Below are 19,247 nucleotides of genomic sequence, written 5' to 3' on the forward strand. Positions count from 1 at the left end.
GCATACCACAAAACTGTTTTTTATACAAAAAATAAAGGAAGCGTATTGATAACTTGCAGTTAGCACAGTGGTTTTAAGGTAGTATGTTCTGTGGTGCCAATGCTTGTAACACAGCGGGAAACCATGGGTCAGGCGGGAAACTTGTACGTCATTGAGGAAGGAATTGCACGTCAGCTATATTCGTAATGTAAAGTTCTGCATTTTGATTCCGTATTAGCGTGTTAGCTCGTCGAAGGCCGTGCCATTCGCCTCGTTATAAGGCGTAGAGTAGGTGTTCTGTGGGGTAGAGCTATTACAAAGCAATGAACCTCGTCGAGTTCGAAGACGTGCTTCAGGGCGAGCTGGGACGTTACGTCAAGATCGTTGGATGGTGCGTACTACGTCAGATCATCCAGCTCATCGCGCAGCATTCCATTCATAACTGCGGAAGATGTTAGTTTGGCATTTATGGAGAGCTGTTTCATGTTAGTCTTTGTCGCGGCCGGATCACGAAAGCTGTTCGTTTGGCACTTATAAAATTCTTTGCATGTTGGCAAGTCTCTGTCGCGGTCGCTTTTCTCGGCAAGTCATATCGTGTGTGCAGGGGCGTTGCAGGGATTTTTTTTTTCATGGAGAGGGGGGAAGGGGCTAGGGAGGCTGGAAACTTATGCGCTGTGCATTGAATATCTTTGTTGTTCGGGGAAGAGGGGGGGGGGGGGGCAAAAAGAAACAATAAGGGAGCTGCTGACCCCCCTTCGCCCTAAGTGGAAGCTGCCCGTGCATACGTGACTGTGATCTGTAGCCGCTGCACCTTCCTGCAACATGGTCCAGCTAAACGAGTCTGAGGCTAAGTCTTTATTCCAGACATCTATGAACAAATACCTGGCTGAGGAGCAGAGAGAGAGAGGGTAGCCACTCAATCGCGGATTGACAATCCTCTTTTTCCCCGTGTACATTCGTATGCTCCTCGGATACAACCTAACAAAATTGACAGTCATTGCTGTTTTTCCCACCTAGGAAAAACAGCAATGACTAAAACTCGTATGTTTGTCCACCTGAAGCATTCTTGTTTTGTCATCATGTTCTGCGCATGGTTGTTGCAACACTGTAAACTGTGTAAGAAGCTAATTAAGGCTGTCCCAAAAAAGTCAATTGTTAGAAGTTCAGCACTTTGTGTTCCCTCTTGAGTCCCCTCTTATTTGCATTGATATACACTCATAATCATGGTGCACCAATTAACCCTCTCAATTTGACAATCTTCTGAGTAAAGAGAGATGAAAGTGGCGAACTTGTGAGAACTCTGAGGCTGCGCGGTCTCTCATTCTACATTTTTTCAGTGTGGTGGGATTCGATGACTACCAATTCGAGGCCATTGTTGAAGATTCCCGGCGAAACAGACTTCCAGTGCGCCTGCCCCCCATAGAAACGAGTGTGAACCTTCATAAATTCCAAATTTGCATGTTCAATGGCATAACAGTGCGGAGATATGAAGCTGAAAAAGACGGTAAGGTTTTGATTTTTGTGGTTGCGTATTTCCCCAAATCTAGAAGTGCTTGCACAGTAGCATGGCCTCTCAGCCTGCTGCTTCACTTTCTGGTGCTAGAACTGCAGAGTTCATTTCATGTTCACTTTGTTTTAGTAATTAACCACTGCCCAACCCCTCTGTGTTAATAAATTGCTTGAGCATAACGCCTTTCATGTAGGTGTTACCCAGCATTTCTTTCTTGCAAAATGTGTTTCTAAAGCCATTTCAAGATATCTTTACAACAATGCTGGAATTCCGTCCCTATTGTGCTTTTAGTCACTGATGTACCTCAATTCAGACTACAGCTTCAAACAAGCCTATCACTCAACACTGCAGAAGATGCTCTTTTGTTATTGGTGGCAATCAGAAGATTGCATTCTCATAGTAGAAATTTTTCGACATACATACATCTTAGGAGAGCAGACTAAAGACATGTAATTGAAGTTTTTTGAAGCTGTAGTGTTCTCATAAAGCCAAAACTTTATGCTGCGCAATTATGGGTGCATGTTTCACGAGGTGCAGAGCATGCTGTGACGCCTTGTGCAAGTGAAAGTTTCTTACTGACTTCTTCTAACTATTTATTTGGACGTTTTGTTGCACAAGTAATATTAGCCTGTACTAAGAAATTGAAGTGATTAAGAATGTTGCTTGATTCGGAGTGTTGACACTTTAATTTCACCGTATTGTCGAATTTGCAATCTCGTTGGCCCTGATTAGATTACAGGGCTTCTACAGCCTCTCTGATGAACTAGAAATTTTGCCATTGTGAAATTGAACAATATGGTGGAATTCGTCAGTGTCGATAAAGGCATCCCAAATTAACTTGTGCTATAGGCTCTACGTAATAAAAGGAATTAGAAAAAATATTGAGCTAAAGAAATAGCAGGTTGTGTTTAATGCCTTGAGAAAAGTTATTGCAGAGATGATGTCAACCTGCTTTTCTTTTTGTGTGCTTTCTCGCTTACCACACATCGTGTCACAGCAAGAGTGCTGTTTTGTGTATGGGAAAATTGAACTTTCGTTCTGCTCCTTAGTCTCCCTTTGTGTACTGTGTGTTCTAACAATTATAATCGGGGACAATGAGTAATTCTACAGTATGCAGTGAATAGCTCGTCATACAAGTGCAACTGATTTCAGTGGCATTCGCATTCTCGTAAAAGGAGTTGTCGGTAACCTCAATGGTACATAAAACACTCAACTTCATTCCTGTCTATTGCAGAGCGCTGTCTGCAAGTGCTCAACTTCACTCACATTGACCACAGGCTCAACCTGAAAGAGTTTGATGAGGTGCAGAGGCTCAGGAGAGAAGTGCTGGCCGAGTGTGTCGCCGTGAACTCCAAGGTCGCCAACAAATTGTTTGCCGATCTTTGTGACAAAGTTGACTTCATGGTTGAGGATTGGGACGAGTGTGTAGAAGTGGCCGTCCAGCACGCTGACAGAGACAAACCACTTCCCGTAGACGAGGACCACGTTTCCTTGGAGGAGTTTGTCTACGAACAGTGCGACGAGCCTCGCCTGAACTGCCTCAGGCCCCTTCCCTTCAGGTATGACGATCTGGTGAAGCAAGTGTTCAAGGCTGTTGGGGAGTACCGGTACACCTCGCTGTCGTTCAAGAGGTTTATTGAAAGGTTTTGAACGGCTTGCGCCCTGACGCAGAAGTGTGTGTCAGCCTGAAAATATTTGTCTCTCGAGCAGCTGATATTGTTAGGATGATGACCACCAATATTTCATCTTGATGCTTATCGTTTAGTTTTTGCTACCATGTTTTTCCAGTTAATTTTCTGTTCTCCATTAGCAAATAGCTTACCAGTCAATGGAACCTAGATGGAAAAGCTTGATTTACAGCTGGATAAATTAGCCCGTAATCTTTCCAGATGAAAATACTTATATTTAGACTAATTACTTTGAAGTGGATGCATATCTGATTAAGACTTTGTCAGTTCCCAGCGGTAATTTGGCCATAGTCCAGCTGGATACTCATCCACTGCAATAGGAGTTGTAAAGTGTACAGCTGTAATATTTAACCTGTAGTCTGTCCAGCTGGCGAAAAAATTCAGTAATTCAGCGGGAACGGAGCTTTTTACCTGGAAGGTTGTCGGGTTTATCTGTAATGATTTAAAAGTTTGCCTCACATGCTATACGGACTAAATATGGTATTTAACAACTGTTTTTCTTGCCATGCCACAGGAAATAAACTTGCGTTGTGGACTTGGAGCTATGAAGTCGTACACTTGTCATTGATCAAATCTCTCAAAAAAGAATGTGCACTCATTTGCTGAAATTGGTTCTTACGATTGTGCTTATTGAAGCGATAACGACGCTAGTTTGACATGATGTGTCACAAGAACCAGGATGATAGACATCTGTTTCAAACACGTTTGTATGTAATTTTTACTTATTATGTTATTATTTCCACACTTGCTTATCTTTCGCATGAAAATATAAAATTTACCTACTAGTTCTGTTGAACGGTAGCCATTGGTAAATAATGGAAGCAGTATCGGCATTCATTACTGTTGCATAGCAGCCATTGAAAAACAAAATTAATATTTCTTCCTTCACATTTCCTGGCTGCTTTTTTTGCTAATTATTATAAATAGCAAGCTTATTAATTGCAGTGTTTTGTAATGTAAATGTTTCTGGGGTCACAATTAATTTTTTTTTAGAATGCACATGTGTCAGTGGATGCTTGTTCTGATGCATGAATACTCTTATAATCATTTTCTCTGTGTTGTTCAAATAATGAAGCGTATTTTCTGACTGCTGTGGGCTTGAATTATATAAGGCATATAATTTGCTGATATAGCCCTTTAATAATTAACATCTAATTGAGTTCATTATTAATTCTCCCCATTTTTCAATTGTGTGTATGGTAGTGCCAGGTAAATTTCAGATACATTTATTTAATTAAACAATTGTCATCAATTGTGCTGCTATCTACGAATTGATGTATAATACATGTGTATGTATGTAAGAAGCTGGAATTGTTTTTTTTAAATAAAGTATAAAATGTTTTTATTGCTGGTATTTATTTTATTACTAATGCTTTGTGGGTGAATTTTTTTTTTCAGTTGGACAGTAATCGTAGTGTATTATCAAGCTCGAAATTTGCTGTTGAAGTTTTCCTGTAGGTTTATAAATTAAGTTAATGTGCATGACATAAAAATGAAAACGTGTGTAACCTAAGGGCTTCTGAGGAAAATATTATTAGATGAGAGCGTTTGGAATGTCATAGAAAGAAAAAAAATGGAAATATCTTCAACGTCGCAAAGACTATTTTATCGCAATCGTTTTCGCTCAAAACGTGTGGCACGTCACTGTAGAAGCTGCACTACGCTCCGCAGGGGTTATAACCTCGTTCTTCAATCGCACGACGATGAGGACTTGAAGCCTTCTTTTCATCAATGAAACGTCCCGCCCGTTAGCTTCCCCCTTTCACCCTTTTTTTCATCATTTTTTTGCACCGGCTTCAACGTTTTTTGACTCATTCATATGCGTGCTACCGGCGCAGCTGTGACGCACAATAGGAAAAAATTTGCGCAGATTGTGCTTTGCTATTTTTGTCTATTCATGAAATGAACGCGCAGCACGAAACCAGCAGCACGAAGGTGCTGCTGGTTCGGGCGATAAACGGCGTGGTTTTTTTATCGGGTTTAATCATGTGCCGTTTGTTATGACCGCTTGGAATGGACGACAAACGAAATACAATCATCAAAGAGGGCGAGCGCATTCGATGAGGACCGAGATTCGCTAAAGAAAAAAAAAAAAAAACGGGTTCTACTAGTCGACTTCGCTCAGGCTCCTCTTTCGCAAGGTTGCGAAAGCGACATCGTCGTACGTACGATTACACGCGCGCTCAAAAACGAAAGAAAACAACGCGCCAACGCATCCCGCCGAAGCCGGCGCGCACCCGTCCCTCCCGTCTGGCCACCACAGGCAGTCGGCCAACATGGCAGATCAGGCGCCTAGTAAATCTGATATAACGGCGATTTTTAAGCGTCTCCGGTCCATACCAGCGAACAAGGTAAGTCCGGACGAACTAAACTTGCCATACGGGGACCTAAACAAGGGTCCCTATGAAAGTACCGCTCGAACCACCGCCATGATGACGCTATGTGACTGCCCAACCACGGTATGGGCTCTCGTAGTGGCATCGCCTGGTTCTCGGGGAAGAACACGTCGCACAACGTCACGTCGTGCCTGGTCGTCGCGCCAAGTTCTTCACGTATGATCGGTTTAGCCGAAAAATCCTCGGCGTCGCCTAATCTCGGTTTCGGTTATTTCTAAACGGTTGCGTCAAAGTCGCCCCGTTACCATATGCTCATCCGGTTTTATGAGACTGAAATGTGTCATCTTGCGCGGCGCCTCAGCTTTCCCGTTACTTGCGTGCAGTGGCACTTCTACGGTATCCGAAGGGCGCCTTGCCGATACAACTGTGTGGCCTGGTTCTTTTTTTTTTGTTTTGTTTTCTGTGTCAGAATGCGGGCGTAACCTTGGGCGGTCCTGCTTTCTGTTCGCCAGCGAAACTCGCGCACACCCAAACCTAAATAAATGCTGCTACCGAGTGTGCGACATTGGCAATATTTCTTTTTTCGCAGTTTGCAGTTAATTAGCATCGTCTTATTGGCTGGCATTTTCTAAATCCGCACCAGCGGTCGTTTAAACGTCAGTCGGGCAAAGCAGTCGTCTCGGTTGATTAAGTGTGAAAAGATAATCGTGTTTTAGTGTGTCAGCAATGATTAGGAGCTTATCAATTCATTTATTCATCATACCTTGCACTCATTAGTGAACACAACTTTACAAAAAAAAATAGACGGAATCGCAAACGAAACTAAAATGCATTCTTGGAGAAGTACTGCGCTAATGAAGGGAAATGTAGTGGTAAAACGTTAGTACGATTGAGCTGTGCCACGTTGTACAGGACAGCTGATCTACCTATGCAGAACAGAACGCACACACCACAGAGCTGTCGTGTATAACACACCGTAAATCCTGCCAGAGTTTAATCGTTTTCACCATTAGTGGGCGAACGGAAGGGAAAATACTGGCTGCAACTGCTCTTAATACCTTTTGTTTTAAACCTTTACATGTGTCTCTGAGGTAGAAAGCAGTGAAAGATTTCACATTTATGAGAAAGTCAACGAGGCATATGGTTATTCTTTCATGCACGAATAGTTGTTGAAATTGTTGCTGTCTTCTTTGGTGCTAAAATTTTGCGCACATCGTTTACACTACAGTAGGGAATGATTTGATCTCATTGGAGACGTTGCATGGAACGGCTATACTTGCCTTAGTTTGGGCTCATTGTTTCTTGGTTAAAATTAATGATGAGTCTGAGAAAATTGAACCATCCTAGCTGTTACAGGACTGTCAGTATCACTTGAAAGTGGCAACATCTTAATGTGCTAAAAAAAAAAAAAAAATATGCCGTAATACCCCTTTTGCTTAAAGCAGGGGTTATTACAGTCATACCCATGGTCATAACTTCATTTTTTCTCAAAAATTATGTACTATGGTTAAATGTAATTCTCACAGCAGATTAAATTGGAACATAGAGAATAAACGGTACATTTTATACCAGAAGCAAGGGGTTAATATGAATTCACTCATATATGTTACAGATAACATATGTATGCTTGATTAACCTCACAAATCTTGCACTTTTATTCTGCGGTGTAATTGATAGAAGCACTGAGCTGTGCAGTCGTTACAACACTTTATGGCAACCATCGATAATATTGAAACATAATTAAATTTATTGAGTCCTAGATTCATTGATGAACATCAGTAAATTATATTTAGGGAAAAATTTGCTTTTGTCTGCAGTGCTGTTACACATCAATATAAGTTGCACAGAAAAGAGCCGTTTTGTATGCGCAACATCGCATGAGTTTAAATGGAGTCTTGGATAAACACAATAGAACAACGGGGGTTCACATTTGCAAAACTGTCGCATGAAAAGTAAAAAAAAAGTAAAAAAGCGGGACGACGGCTCTGAAGAGTATGCGTGTCATCCCTCTATGTGTGCTGTGTAGTCTTGTCACACATGGCTGCCGAAATTTCAATTCTTTCAAGTGTGGAGCACTTGAAGGGATTGGAATGTCGTATGCCGTCATTTGCTGAGATTGTATGCTGTTGTCGTTGCTTGGCATAACGCAGGCAACACCACATATAAAAATTTAAAGAGAGGAAGCAAGCGTGAGATCGAAAAAAAAGAAAGAAAAATGAAATTAAATGGAAATTAAGAGGTAAAAAAGGCAGAAAAAGTGGGAGAGAGAGAAAGAGGAGAAAAGAAAACTTACTAAAAGCGTTTCAGTTTTCTTGTGCTTTATCGAGGAGACATTTTAATTCATTTAGTTTTGTTTCTCGTGTAATAGGACACATTTTATTTCTTTGTTTTTAATTTTTATATGTGCAGCTTGCTCCCCTTTGTAATGCTTCAGCGAGCGAGGGTAACAAAAATAGTAACAATAAAAACAAAGATGAGTCATTCCAAGTGGAATGTCCCAGCCCTAAATTTGTCCACATGCGATTCTGCTAAAAAAAATTGAGCTGGAAGGTAACTATGTCAGAGGGGTTTTAGTGAAGTATCTTTTTTTCAAAAGAATGGTGTGGTCACGTGGCCATCTTTCAAATGTGCTGGCACTACTACTACTAGTATGACTACTACTATTACTACTACTACTACCACTACTATAAGTACTGCTGCTATTAATACTACTACTTCTACTACTATGACTACAATGACATCGACGATACCAGCGGCCACAGACCAGGGTCGACTAAGACAGCTTCCGAATAAAAGGATCTGTTAGTTAGCGTTGCTGTCATTCCTTGATCGTCTCACAAATCTCCGAATTTTGCACTATTGCCCCGCTTTTGTAGTCGTGAATTAGTTAGCCCAAGCCTCCACCAGAGATAGCAAACGTATCTGGATAATTGGGTCACATCTGGAGACTTCCTCGGCCTGTGCAGGTGTGCTTTGATTGTGGAGCCAAAAACCCGACGTGGGCGAGTGTCACGTATGGCGTGTTCATCTGCATGGACTGCTCAGCAGTCCACCGGTCCCTGGGCGTGCACTTGTCCTTCGTGCGGTCCACCCAGCTGGACACCAACTGGACCTGGATGCAACTTCGTGCCATGCAAGTGGGCGGCAATGCCAGTGCGGTCAGTTGCTCCCTTACGTTACACCCTCGTCTACGTGGAAGCACTGCATATAGCTTGCGTTGAACGATGTTTTGTGGCTGCATCAACTGTGCTGTCATTGGAGCTAGGTTTTAAGTTCACAGTAAAGGGTCCCTACTGTAGCATGGCACCTAATGTGCTGTCACATGTACAGTATGGTTCACTGCTAAAGGGAACACTACAATTTTCATATTTAAGGCCCTCCAACAGCAAATGGATTAGGAAAGAACAGCACTGTTATAACAAAAGGAGTAAAAACTGTCAATCATTGGTAGTCTTACGCAAATCTAAGTCACTGTGATTTTGCAAGTGAATGAAATCTAAACATGCCATGCCTGCAGTTGTTTCCTTCAACACTGGTGCTGCCTATACATGCTGCATAGTATAGATCGTAGTTTCATAATAATCCACTAGGGAGAAATTTGGCATTATTGCCTATGGGACTTGTAATGCACTGCCCTTCAGCAGCACAGGAATGGCAGGTGGTACATAGATTCGCCTAAGCTTTGTTCTTTCTGCTGTTTGCACCCTGCAGCCACTTTATGCAACGAACGTTAGCAAAGTTCACAAGTCTGACTTCTCCACCTTGACACATTTAGGCTGACCAATTAGATTCACATTAAACCATTATTATATCCAAAACAATAGCCGAAGCTCAATAGACAAAGCCAGAAAAGCGTCAAAAACTGCAAGCACAAAGGCTTGGCGAATCCATGTACTACCTATCATTCTCATCGCAGCTCTGCGATTACAGTGCTACAGTTCCCTCTAGTAAATATTGTAGAAAGCCCTATAATGTTGATGACTTAGAGCCCAGAGTGCCAGTTTAGGCCACATATTGGACTACGTTGAGAGGACAGGTATACTCGGCACTTTTGAAATAAATGCGTTTTGTTACCATCAAGCAGTGTGGAGTCAATTCCTTTTGTGCTCTTCAAGCTCATGACCTGGCGTCAGAAGTGGCATACTGCTCGTACAGTTTAAAATACTTTATAATTTATACTAAAGGGGCCTTGAAACACTTTTTCAAGTAGCCGTGGTATAGATTCTCTAAAGGAGCTTATTGCCTCACAAATTCACTGCCACAAAAATTTTTAGCATCTGTTCAATACGAGTGAAGTTGATTTATCATCGAAAAGATTTATCATCGCATGCTGCAATCGCATTCTCTCTTCTCTCGTCCCGACGAAAGTGCTGGAAGCTAAACAGGGAGGGATGGCACCTGGAGAGAAAAACGTCGCACGCGCCTCGTGACCTTAAGCACTTTTTTTATTTTTTCTCCTTCGAATACTCAGCTTTTCAGTGTGATTGGGCGCACAAGCATGGACAAGTCGTGGCCTCCAGCGGGGATCTCTGTAACGACAGAGTGTGCCATGTTAAAATCGGCCAATGGCTGGTACAACTGCTGTGACGACAGATTTCTGAGCTTCTTCCATCGTCTGTCAAGAGAAGAGATAGCAATTTTTAGCTAATTTCAATAATTTTTTGTGAATTCCAGGTGACATGCTGCGCTATAACATTTGCCTTGCGCATTTTCGGGAGCCTCTGCTGCAAGTCGGTAGCATTTTCTGACCATGCTTTCGAAAAAGTGTTGCAGGGCCCTTTCAAATCGCATCATAGTTTAAAGATGCAATAATGGGTACTGGTCATAAATGTAATTTGCACCTATGTAGTTGTGTAGTTACAAAAATATTCATAACGGACTCCATTGTCGATGTGTGCTGACTGTTCCATTTGTGTTCGCAGGTGTCGTTTTTCCAGCAGCATAGCTGTACAAGCACAGATGCACAACAGAAGTACAACAGCCGAGCTGCGCAGCTGTATCGGGAAAAGATACACCAGCAGTCTGCCACGGCAATGCGCGTTTATGGCACCAATGTATGTATTGCTGTTTTATGTGGTGCTACCTAACCTGACCTAACATAACCATACTATACTAACCTAATCATGCCATGCTAACCTATCCTAACCTAATAAGGGCCACTAAACAGCAGTACTAGTAGGTTTGACTGGCAAATTGTAAATCTGCTGTACTGAAAAAGGTCAGCCAACAGATGCTGAAAATAAAAAAAGCATAGAGGAACTTACTCATCTATTTAAATTTAGGAAGTGTTGATTATAATGAAGACGAGTGGAGATTGAGCGAGGGGAAAAAAATTGCCCCATATCTGCATGTTATCTGCAAATGTCGCTGAAAGACGATAGTCTTGGTGTGTGGAGAGAGTGAACGAAACATTTTTTTGACGTTCTGATCAAGAAAATCGGTGAATGGTATTCTGGAGGCGCTCTGTTAGAGTGCCTCGAGCGTGCAGCGGAGGCGAACGAGCGCATAAAGTCACGTCTCACGTGAGACATGAGCGCTATCTGGCAGTTTTCTTGGAAAACGAAACCCGCTGCTCTGAGCCGTCTCAGAGGTGATAAGGTGTAGAACGCAAGGCGACGGGTAGGTGCCACCACCATGTCATCTTAGCAAAGCGTTGGAAACACTCGCCTTTTCGTGCAAGCGTTGCATGATAAGCGCAGCGTGATAAAGGCTATGGTCCTTAGAATTACTTATGTATGCCTTTTCTAGTAAAAGACGCACATACAGAATATATACGTGTTAGGGTGCCTCAGATATGTGCAATAATTTGCTTTTAATTGACAATCACACAAGTATGAATGCTGAATCTTGAATCAACATTGCTGGGCGCTGCGGATAAGGTCGGCTGTTTGGCATATCGACTGGTGTTGATAAGGTCGGCTGTTTGGCATATCGACTGGTGTTGTTTAAAGTACCCGGTACTGGTAAGAGTGGACAAACAGACAAATATACAGACAGAGACACAGACCAAAATTTTTGCGTCAAAGATCCTGAAGAAAGTATCGTCTTAAAAAAAATCCGATACGCTGTAGGTGGGGAACGAAACCCACAGCCTCTGCATTACGTGTGATAGCTCTACTGCGCACCCTCCTGGTTATTTGTGTATGTGCAATCCCTGGAGTGTTGGGCAGCATTGTTTTTGCTCTTCAGTGCCGTGTGCTAGTACGTCAGCTTTAAAGGCAGGCATCTGACGAATAAGCCCTCACATGCTTTTTGAAGGCACATTTGTTTCCATGCCTACGCTCTATTTCATGGCTGTCACGCTTGAATTAAAACCTGCAAATAACATTTTGTGTGCAGTTTAGCTCACTTACAATGATTTTTAACATAACAAGTTCTCAATTGCAAACGACAGTAGCATGACTGTGCTGTTCTTGTGAAGTCTATGGTGACCTGTCTTGAGTGTGACTAGCAATATTACGACTCCAACCTCAGCTAAAGTGTTGAAGGGGCCACACTTTTTGCCCCTTTGCTAATACACTTTGCGACATGCATTAGGATCGACTGTCATGCTCAAAATTTGAATAATTTGATGCCAAGGTTTTGTAGACAAAATTTAAAGCAAGTGAGAGTGTTACACAAAATGATAGTGTATTTCATAGCAATCGTGACTATAGTGTAAATAATTATGTAATTTAGTGGTCAGTTATGCAATACTTTTTCATAAACTGAATTCAATGAGCCACACTCAAGCTATATTCAGTAGTTACCTGGGGGCAGTGAGTGTCCACAAGAAGGTAAAAATAAGGGTAAAGAAATGTGTTTTGATATTCTTGCTGCAATGCCCTACATCCAACATGGTACAGTCTCGTTAAACATGGTATTGCCTTCAGCAAAAGTGATTGTGTGTAGCAAGTTAGTTCAACCAAGAGTGACCCAGTGAGTTCAGTCAACAAGAATATTTTAATCGCCGTGAGCTCTGTACTAGTGCACAAAAATTGCAAAAGTAAGTCGTGTCTCCAAATGAGGATGCTGTGCCGCAATGGGTTAAGCATGCTTAACTGTACTTTCTTTGGCTTCATTATCTGTTTGCTTTGTGTGTCTGAAATCGTAGGGAGTGTCACACTGTTCGGAGTTGGTCAAATTTTGGTGGTTGTTGAACGAATGGGCAAACCTGCTCGTTGCAGCCTCTGATGGATCATCATGAGCACGCACCAGAAAGTCCGGACTCCAAGGAGGAGCACGACTTTTTCCGAGAGCACGAAGAAGCCCTAGCTGCCCGGGCGAGCAGTGCCGAGCAGCAGATGTGCGAGCCGGGTGCCCTGTTCAAGCCACCTCCGACCGAGCCAATCCAGGTGACGGCCTCCTTGGCTGGAACTGCTCTTGCTGGCTCCTCGTCGGCACCATCGTCGTCTTCAACTCGAAAGGCCCAGCGGAAGCCAGGAAAGGGCCTCGGAGCGCAGAAGGTATCTGGTCTCGCTCCATACATTCACATTTCACGGCACCCATCGATTCAATAGATTGTAGATGTTGTATGACTCAATCTACAAATTTTGTGACCATTTTGCATATTGACGGTGCAGCATTTTTGTCGCTATAGGTAGAGTGGTCATTTTGTGGCCCAGAATTTCTGGTTGCTGTGAACGCCGAATAGTAATTTTCAGGCTTGAAAGTTTCTGGTCAGTGTAGATGTCGAATTGTTATCTTGGTTTGAGAGGTTGGATAGTTTGGTATGCATTAAGGAACAAGGAAGGCAATGTCATAACCAATATGGATAGGATAGTCGAGTTGGTTACTGCACGTGTCGAACGGTAATTTTTGCTGGTGGGAAAGCTCTGGTTACTGTCTTTGCTGAATGGTCATATTAATGGTAAAAAACTTCTAGTCACTGTGAATGCAGAGTGGTCATTTTGGGTGGTAGGAAAGTTCTGACCTCTGTAGGTGTGGGTTGGTCATTTTGGTTTATGTAAAGTTACGGTTACTGTAGTTGTCGAACAGTCATTTTGGTGGTCAAAAATTTCTCGCCACTCTAGATACAAGGTAGTCATTTTGGCTGGTGGGAAAGTTCGGTCACTGTAAATGCAGAGTGGTCATTTTGGGGGGGCGGGAGAGTTCTGGTTACTGTAGCTGTCGAATAGTCATTTTGGTGGTCAGAAACATCTGGTCACTGTAGATGCACAGTGGTCATTTTGGGTGGTGGGAAAGTTCTGGTCTTTGTAGATATCGAATGGTCATTTCAGGGGGTGGGAAAGTTGTGGTCGTCGTAGATGCAGAATGGTTATTACGGGTGGTGGGAAAGCTCCGGTTACTGTAGACTTTGAATGGTCATTTTTGCGGTTGAAAATTTCTAGAGTCAGCGTCGGGGTTCGAATGGGCGATCGACTGTACAAAATGTGTTATGGTTATTAGCATGCAGCTCTAGTTGGAAAAGTCTGTTTACACCAATGAGACAAGATTCATTTCTTCCACGCACACTGCAGGTCAGTGCCAACTTCCAGGACATTGAACGCGAAGCACAGAAGGCAGATGAGATTCGTGCGGCGAGTGCGAGCCAAGCTAGTGCCAGTCAGGCGGCTTCGGCTGTGGATGCAGAAGAGGCGGCAAGGCAGCTTGCCTCGATGCGGTTGGCTTACAAAGACATGGACAAGGACATGCGCAACAAGCAGGTAATTAGTTGTCTACGAGTGTCTCAATACCATGTTTACTTTGGGATGTAATGTGACATTTATAATTTTGGAAGGAACCTACCATTTGGAGAACTCGCTATTTGAAGTGTACTAAGAAAATAATGCTTAGTGTATCTGCCCAATTTTATTTCTGTTTCATACTGTGATAGGTTAGATTAGTTTAGTTTAAATGAAAACTTCCAAATAATCGTATCATGGTGTGATCAGTGGCAGATGGCTATGAATTACGACGAGACAGTCTTTATGCGAATAACCCACAAAAAGAAACCACCTTTTTTTTTTCATTACGGGGCAAATGAAAACACCTTCTCAGAGGTCGATGAGTATAAATACCTGGGTCTTTGGTTCACATATTATTGATCATGGTCGAAACATATAGATGTTGTTACGAATAAGGCATCGCATAAATTATTCTTTTTAAGATAATCCTTAAAATCATCAACTCCTTCCGTTCGTTTCCTTGCATACCAGTGCATTATATCTTCTATGCTCAAATATGCCGTGCCAATTTAGGACCCATACACCAAAACAAATATCAGTGAACTCGAAAAAATACAAAAAAAGTTGTTTATTACATACATAACTCATATGGTCGTTCATCAATTACAGAACACATCAAATGATCTGGGTTGCCCTTAGTTAGCAATAGGGTAGAATTTTCCAGCTGAAATTATTTTACCAAATGACATACCGTAATTACTCGAATCTAACGCGCACCTTTTTTCTGGTTAAGCGAGTTCATAAATCGCATGCGCGTTAGAATCGAGTACGAACAAAAAAATTACGGTCAATCTATTGCCATCGGCAAATCCAAAATGGCCGCCCCCTACGTGCGTCGGCATGGCGCGTCGGCCATTTCTGTCTATGTGTTTCCCCTGTGCGGCACTTCGTACGTGTGCTGAGGAGTTCGTCATCTAGTAGTGCATTAGCATCGTCGGCGTGGAAGGGCCGACTCCACGATGCCGCTTTTAAAAGAAAAGTCATCACGTGTGCAGAAACGGACGGCAATCGGGCTGCATCGCGGTCATTCGGAGTTCCCGAAACGTGCGTGCGAGACCGGCGGAAACAAAAGCAGAAGATTGTCGACAGCAAAGCTTCACGCAAAGGCTTCAGTGGACCACAGCAAGGTCGGTTTCCGCAAATTGAAGAGCTGCTCGGCGAGCATGAGATTGAGCAGCGAGCGGCACAGCGGCCCGTGACGACAGAACTGCTCCAAGTGCGGGCTATGCAGTTAGCCTTAGAAAAAGGTCTAATGCGGAGCCAGTTTAAAGCGAGCAGGTGCAGGCTAATAGGAAAGGCTTTTCCCTCCGAAGGTGAACGGGCATATGCGAAAAGTTTTGCTGAGGAGTACGATGAAAAGCTTCACAGTTTTCCGAGGTTCGTCCTAAACTTGCAGCGCAACAACGGCTACCTGCTTGGGCAAATCGGGAATGCCGATCAGACGCCTCTTTATTTCGACATGCCTGGCACCACAACCGTCGAGAAGAAGGGGGCGAAGCAAGTTCGCGTGCTGACATCGGTCTACGGTAAAACTACAGTGACGGCAATGCTCTGTTACACGTCAGATGGGCACAAGCTTCGCCCGTACCTCATATTTAAATGGAAGACGCTCCCTAAAGGAGTCGTTTTTTCGAGTGGTGTGATCGTGCGGGCCAGCGAGAAAAATGGGTGCGGGTTGCAATCGATGTCTTACGTTTTTTTTTTTTTTCGCGTTGGAAATCGGGTGCGCGTTACAATCGAGGGCGCGGTAGAATCGAGTAAATACGGTAGACTCTTTTCCCATTATCAATTATTCTCATGGTTACGAAACCAGGCAAAGACTTTATTTCACGATAACCCCTTTACGTATACAAAATAATTGCCTTAAGTACTCTTTTTTCCCCTAAAACTATTGTTGATTGGAATAACCTCCCTGACAATATTGTAACACAAGCCTCACTTTCTTTGTTTGAAAAATGTTTTTAGTTCCTCGTTAGCACTGTTGAATATACTTGTTTTTTATTATTCGTTCCAATTTATTGCATAATCTTGTTCTATTTGATAAATTTTTTCTTGAATTATAATTTTTTTGTTTATTCAGCTTGTTCTCGTACTCTTGCATTTTACAGTTAATATTTGCTGTTAAATTCCGTTGTGTGCTTGTTTATTTTCTTAGCCTTATTGTTTTATCTGTATGCATTATATTTATCACTTCATGTATTTTCTTTGAAAACTATTGTGCCTTTTCTTAATATCATGTATCAATGTATCACACCTGCTATAGTCTCTGCTTGAGACTGAAATATCAATAAATAATAAATAAAAAAAATGGAGTGAAAGTGCACGTGCATCGGGTGTGGGTTTCAGAAGCTGTGTGTGTTTGAAGGTAGAGGAACGAGACTGGGTGACTGTGCGAGTGTTAAGTGAACATCGAGGGGGCCTACATGTGCATCTGAGAATACACGGAGAGAGAGACAGAGTGAGAGACGAAAAGAGTCGAGTTGTGGTGCAGGAAATGAAGGACTGCGTCATAAGTGTGGTGGCTGATCGTTGAGTGTATCGTTGAGTTTAACAATCCCTCGCTTATTTCATTTACATCGAGTGTGCTGGTAGTTAATGCAATAGTATGTTATAATGAAGTAAAGGAAAAATATATTGAATATATTAAAATGATGTGACAGGCTCAGCAGAAATATGAGAGAAGAGGAAATCGTTGATATTAAACATGAGTAGTGTGTACTCTAGCTAAGGCAGAAATGAGAAAAACAAACATGTAATTGTGTAGGTCTTGTAGATATAAGCCCTGTGCCCAGTGCAGCTCTGCTACTGCGAAACCTGACGAATTGCATAGCACGGCCAACCTAGTGATTCTCTTGGGGCATGTCTCTTGCAATCTCTTGCTTGCTGATGTAGTCGGACTTTCTCCGGCAAAGCACGTATATCAGAAATAAGCTCTTAAGCGTTTTTTTTTTTTTTTCAATTTTAGGTAGATTATTACGATTAATTTTTGGTCATTTTTGCAGAGGGCTGGGCAAAGATACTATGAAATTGTGTCGTGATAATCAAAACAATCAGACAAGAAGTATTAGAGATACAGATACAAGATACTACTGCAAAAATTGTATCCGATTCAATACTTGTCGGTTGTACTTATTAAAATACTTCGATGCATTTGCAAATTTGTTGTTATAGACCCCCATAATGTAGTAGGAGACACCTATGCAATGGTCATTTTGCGAGACAAATCGTGATACAGATACAAGATACTCAAACATTTTCGAAGATAGTATCTCAGATACGAGTATCTTTGATACTGCCCAGTCCTGTTTTTTTTTTTTTTTTTCACGTGTTATGCATCTAAAATGAAGGAATCGGTGGGCACATGATGAAGTCGGCTATCTCAAGTTACAGGTACAGTTGGAGACATTGGTCATCTTACTCTTGCAGTGCTTGAATGACAGAAGGGGCATGTCGATTGTAGCAGTGACGAAACAATTATAGCTGTGACGATCTCTTTCGATTAGGTTGACCCTCGCAAGGCACAGCAGATGGAGCGACTAGGCATGGGTCTAGGCGGTGGCGGCCGCACCGCAGTTTCCCACTCGGCTCTGGCAGACATGCGCACCATCACACAGGAGACTCCCCAGACCGCTGGCGGAGACCGGCCGAGCCACGACTTCCTCGGCGGCGCCGGCTTCTTTTCTTCTGGTGGCTCGCGAGGCGGCGGCTACGGCAGCAGCGCGGGCGACAGCCTGTACTACGATGGGCCACCCTCGCAGCCGACCTCGTCGTTTTCCTCTTGGGAGAACGTCACCACTTCTCAAGACAGAGATGAAAGGTGGGCGTTAAGGAAAGGGCCACAAACGGTTCAGAATCGTGTTTGCGAAAATACTTTCAAACCTCATTGTAACAAAGTTGCATCTTACATGAAAATAAGTTTGTTACGGTTGAGCCCGACTATATCGCACCCATTTATATCGAATTATCCCGTATATCGAACAATTTCTAAACGAGGTCAATTTACATTGAGAATATTGTCACCAATCTTGTCACCAATCTTGTCTTACTCAAGGAAACCTTCCGCAGAACTGCTCGTCAAGCTAGGAAAAACAAAAGCGGCCCAGTCCCAACTTCTTCGTCCTCTTCCACACGAAAACCACGCGAATTCATGCGGCATTAGTCCCCCCTTTTAAAAAGCATGGACTCGATGCTTCTAAATAAAAGAAGAAGAAAAAAAAAAAAAAAAAAAACCCATAATTAGAACACGCGTTGACGCAGAGAATCACAAAGTGAGTGCCAGGGAAAACAAAGAGGGCGCACAAGCACTTGGACCATGCGCGAACACAACAGCACCAGTGGAAGAGTCAAGAAGAAAAAAAAAACACCACATGAGATCACTGTCACGTTTGCGAAGTAACTCGCAAGCACAGAGACTATTGTGTGTAGTACGGCTTGAGTCGTACGACATGCACAGTTTCGGGCCGATGTTGTCGACGTGACGACACTGTGCCGTCCGGAAGTACTTCGTATGTAAGGTCACTCACACGTCGGATAACCTTGTATGGTCCGAAATAACGGCTCAGAAGCTTTTCAGACAAGCCTGGTCGTCGGACAGGAGTCCACACCCACACTCGTTCACCCGGGTGGTATGCGACGTTTCGACGGCGAAGGTTGTAACGTCGTGCATCTGCGTCTTGTTGGTGACCGATGTTCACGCGAGCCAGTTGACGAGCCTCTTCGGCGTACTGCGTGTATTGCTCGGCTTCTGGAGAAAGAGCATCGCTATTATCGTACGGCAGCATAGCGTCAAGCATCGTTTGTACGTTGCGTCCATAAACAAGGTGGAAAGGTGAAAATCGGGTTGTTTCCTGCATTGCCGTATTGTATGCGAACGTGACGTATGGGAGGATATCGTCCCAGGTTTTGTGCTGCACGTCCACGTACATTGACAGCATGTCCGCTATGGTCTTGTTGAGCCTTTCCGTCAGTCCATTACTTTGTGGGTGGTAAGCCGTTGTTTTTCGGTGACTCGTGCAGCTCAGTCTGAAAATGTCCTCTAGCATTTGTGCCGTGAATGATGTTCCTCTAT

General features: G+C 43.0%; 2 protein-coding genes across 5 annotated transcripts in view; both read left to right on the forward strand.

Moving 5' to 3' along the window:
- The first annotated feature begins 141 nt into the window (after positions 1 to 141).
- On the forward strand, positions 142 to 4,522 carry LOC119164069 (uncharacterized). The gene is made up of 3 exons (XM_037416176.2): positions 142 to 370; positions 1,317 to 1,483; positions 2,724 to 4,522. Exons 1-3 carry the CDS (start codon positions 303 to 305, stop codon positions 3,137 to 3,139), a joined length of 651 nt encoding a protein of 216 aa, XP_037272073.2. The 5' UTR covers positions 142 to 302; the 3' UTR covers positions 3,140 to 4,522.
- An 850-nt stretch (positions 4,523 to 5,372) lies between these two features.
- Positions 5,373 to 19,247, forward strand: part of ArfGAP3 (ADP-ribosylation factor GTPase activating protein 3) — a 34,658-nt gene continuing 20,783 nt past the window's right edge. For all 4 annotated transcript variants that reach the window (XM_037416177.2, XM_075870926.1, XM_037416180.2 and 1 more), the window contains exons 1-6: positions 5,373 to 5,528; positions 8,480 to 8,671; positions 10,436 to 10,567; positions 12,680 to 12,958; positions 13,973 to 14,158; positions 17,683 to 17,996. In XM_037416177.2, the coding sequence (XP_037272074.2) occupies positions 5,454 to 5,528; positions 8,480 to 8,671; positions 10,436 to 10,567; positions 12,680 to 12,958; positions 13,973 to 14,158; positions 17,683 to 17,996 (1,178 nt within the window). In that variant the 5' untranslated portion in view covers positions 5,373 to 5,453. The remainder of the gene's footprint in view (positions 5,529 to 8,479; positions 8,672 to 10,435; positions 10,568 to 12,679; positions 12,959 to 13,972; positions 14,159 to 17,682; positions 17,997 to 19,247) is intronic.

The sequence above is a fragment of the Rhipicephalus microplus genome, chromosome 8 (assembly GCF_043290135.1).
Source record: "Rhipicephalus microplus isolate Deutch F79 chromosome 8, USDA_Rmic, whole genome shotgun sequence".
Classification (NCBI taxonomy): Eukaryota; Metazoa; Arthropoda; class Arachnida; order Ixodida; family Ixodidae; genus Rhipicephalus; species Rhipicephalus microplus.

What these genes read in the sequence shown, in the direction of transcription:
- LOC119164069 (XM_037416176.2), top strand. Translation starts at nt 303, where the DNA reads ATGAACCTCGTCGAGTTCGAAGACGTGCTTCAGGGCGAGCTGGGACGT. An exon ending in TACGTCAAGATCGTTGGATG is followed by an intron (nt 371 to 1,316) that starts GTGCGTACTACG and finishes ACATTTTTTCAG; the next exon opens with TGTGGTGGGATTCGATGACT. An exon ending in ATATGAAGCTGAAAAAGACG is followed by an intron (nt 1,484 to 2,723) that starts GTAAGGTTTTGA and finishes TGTCTATTGCAG; the next exon opens with AGCGCTGTCTGCAAGTGCTC.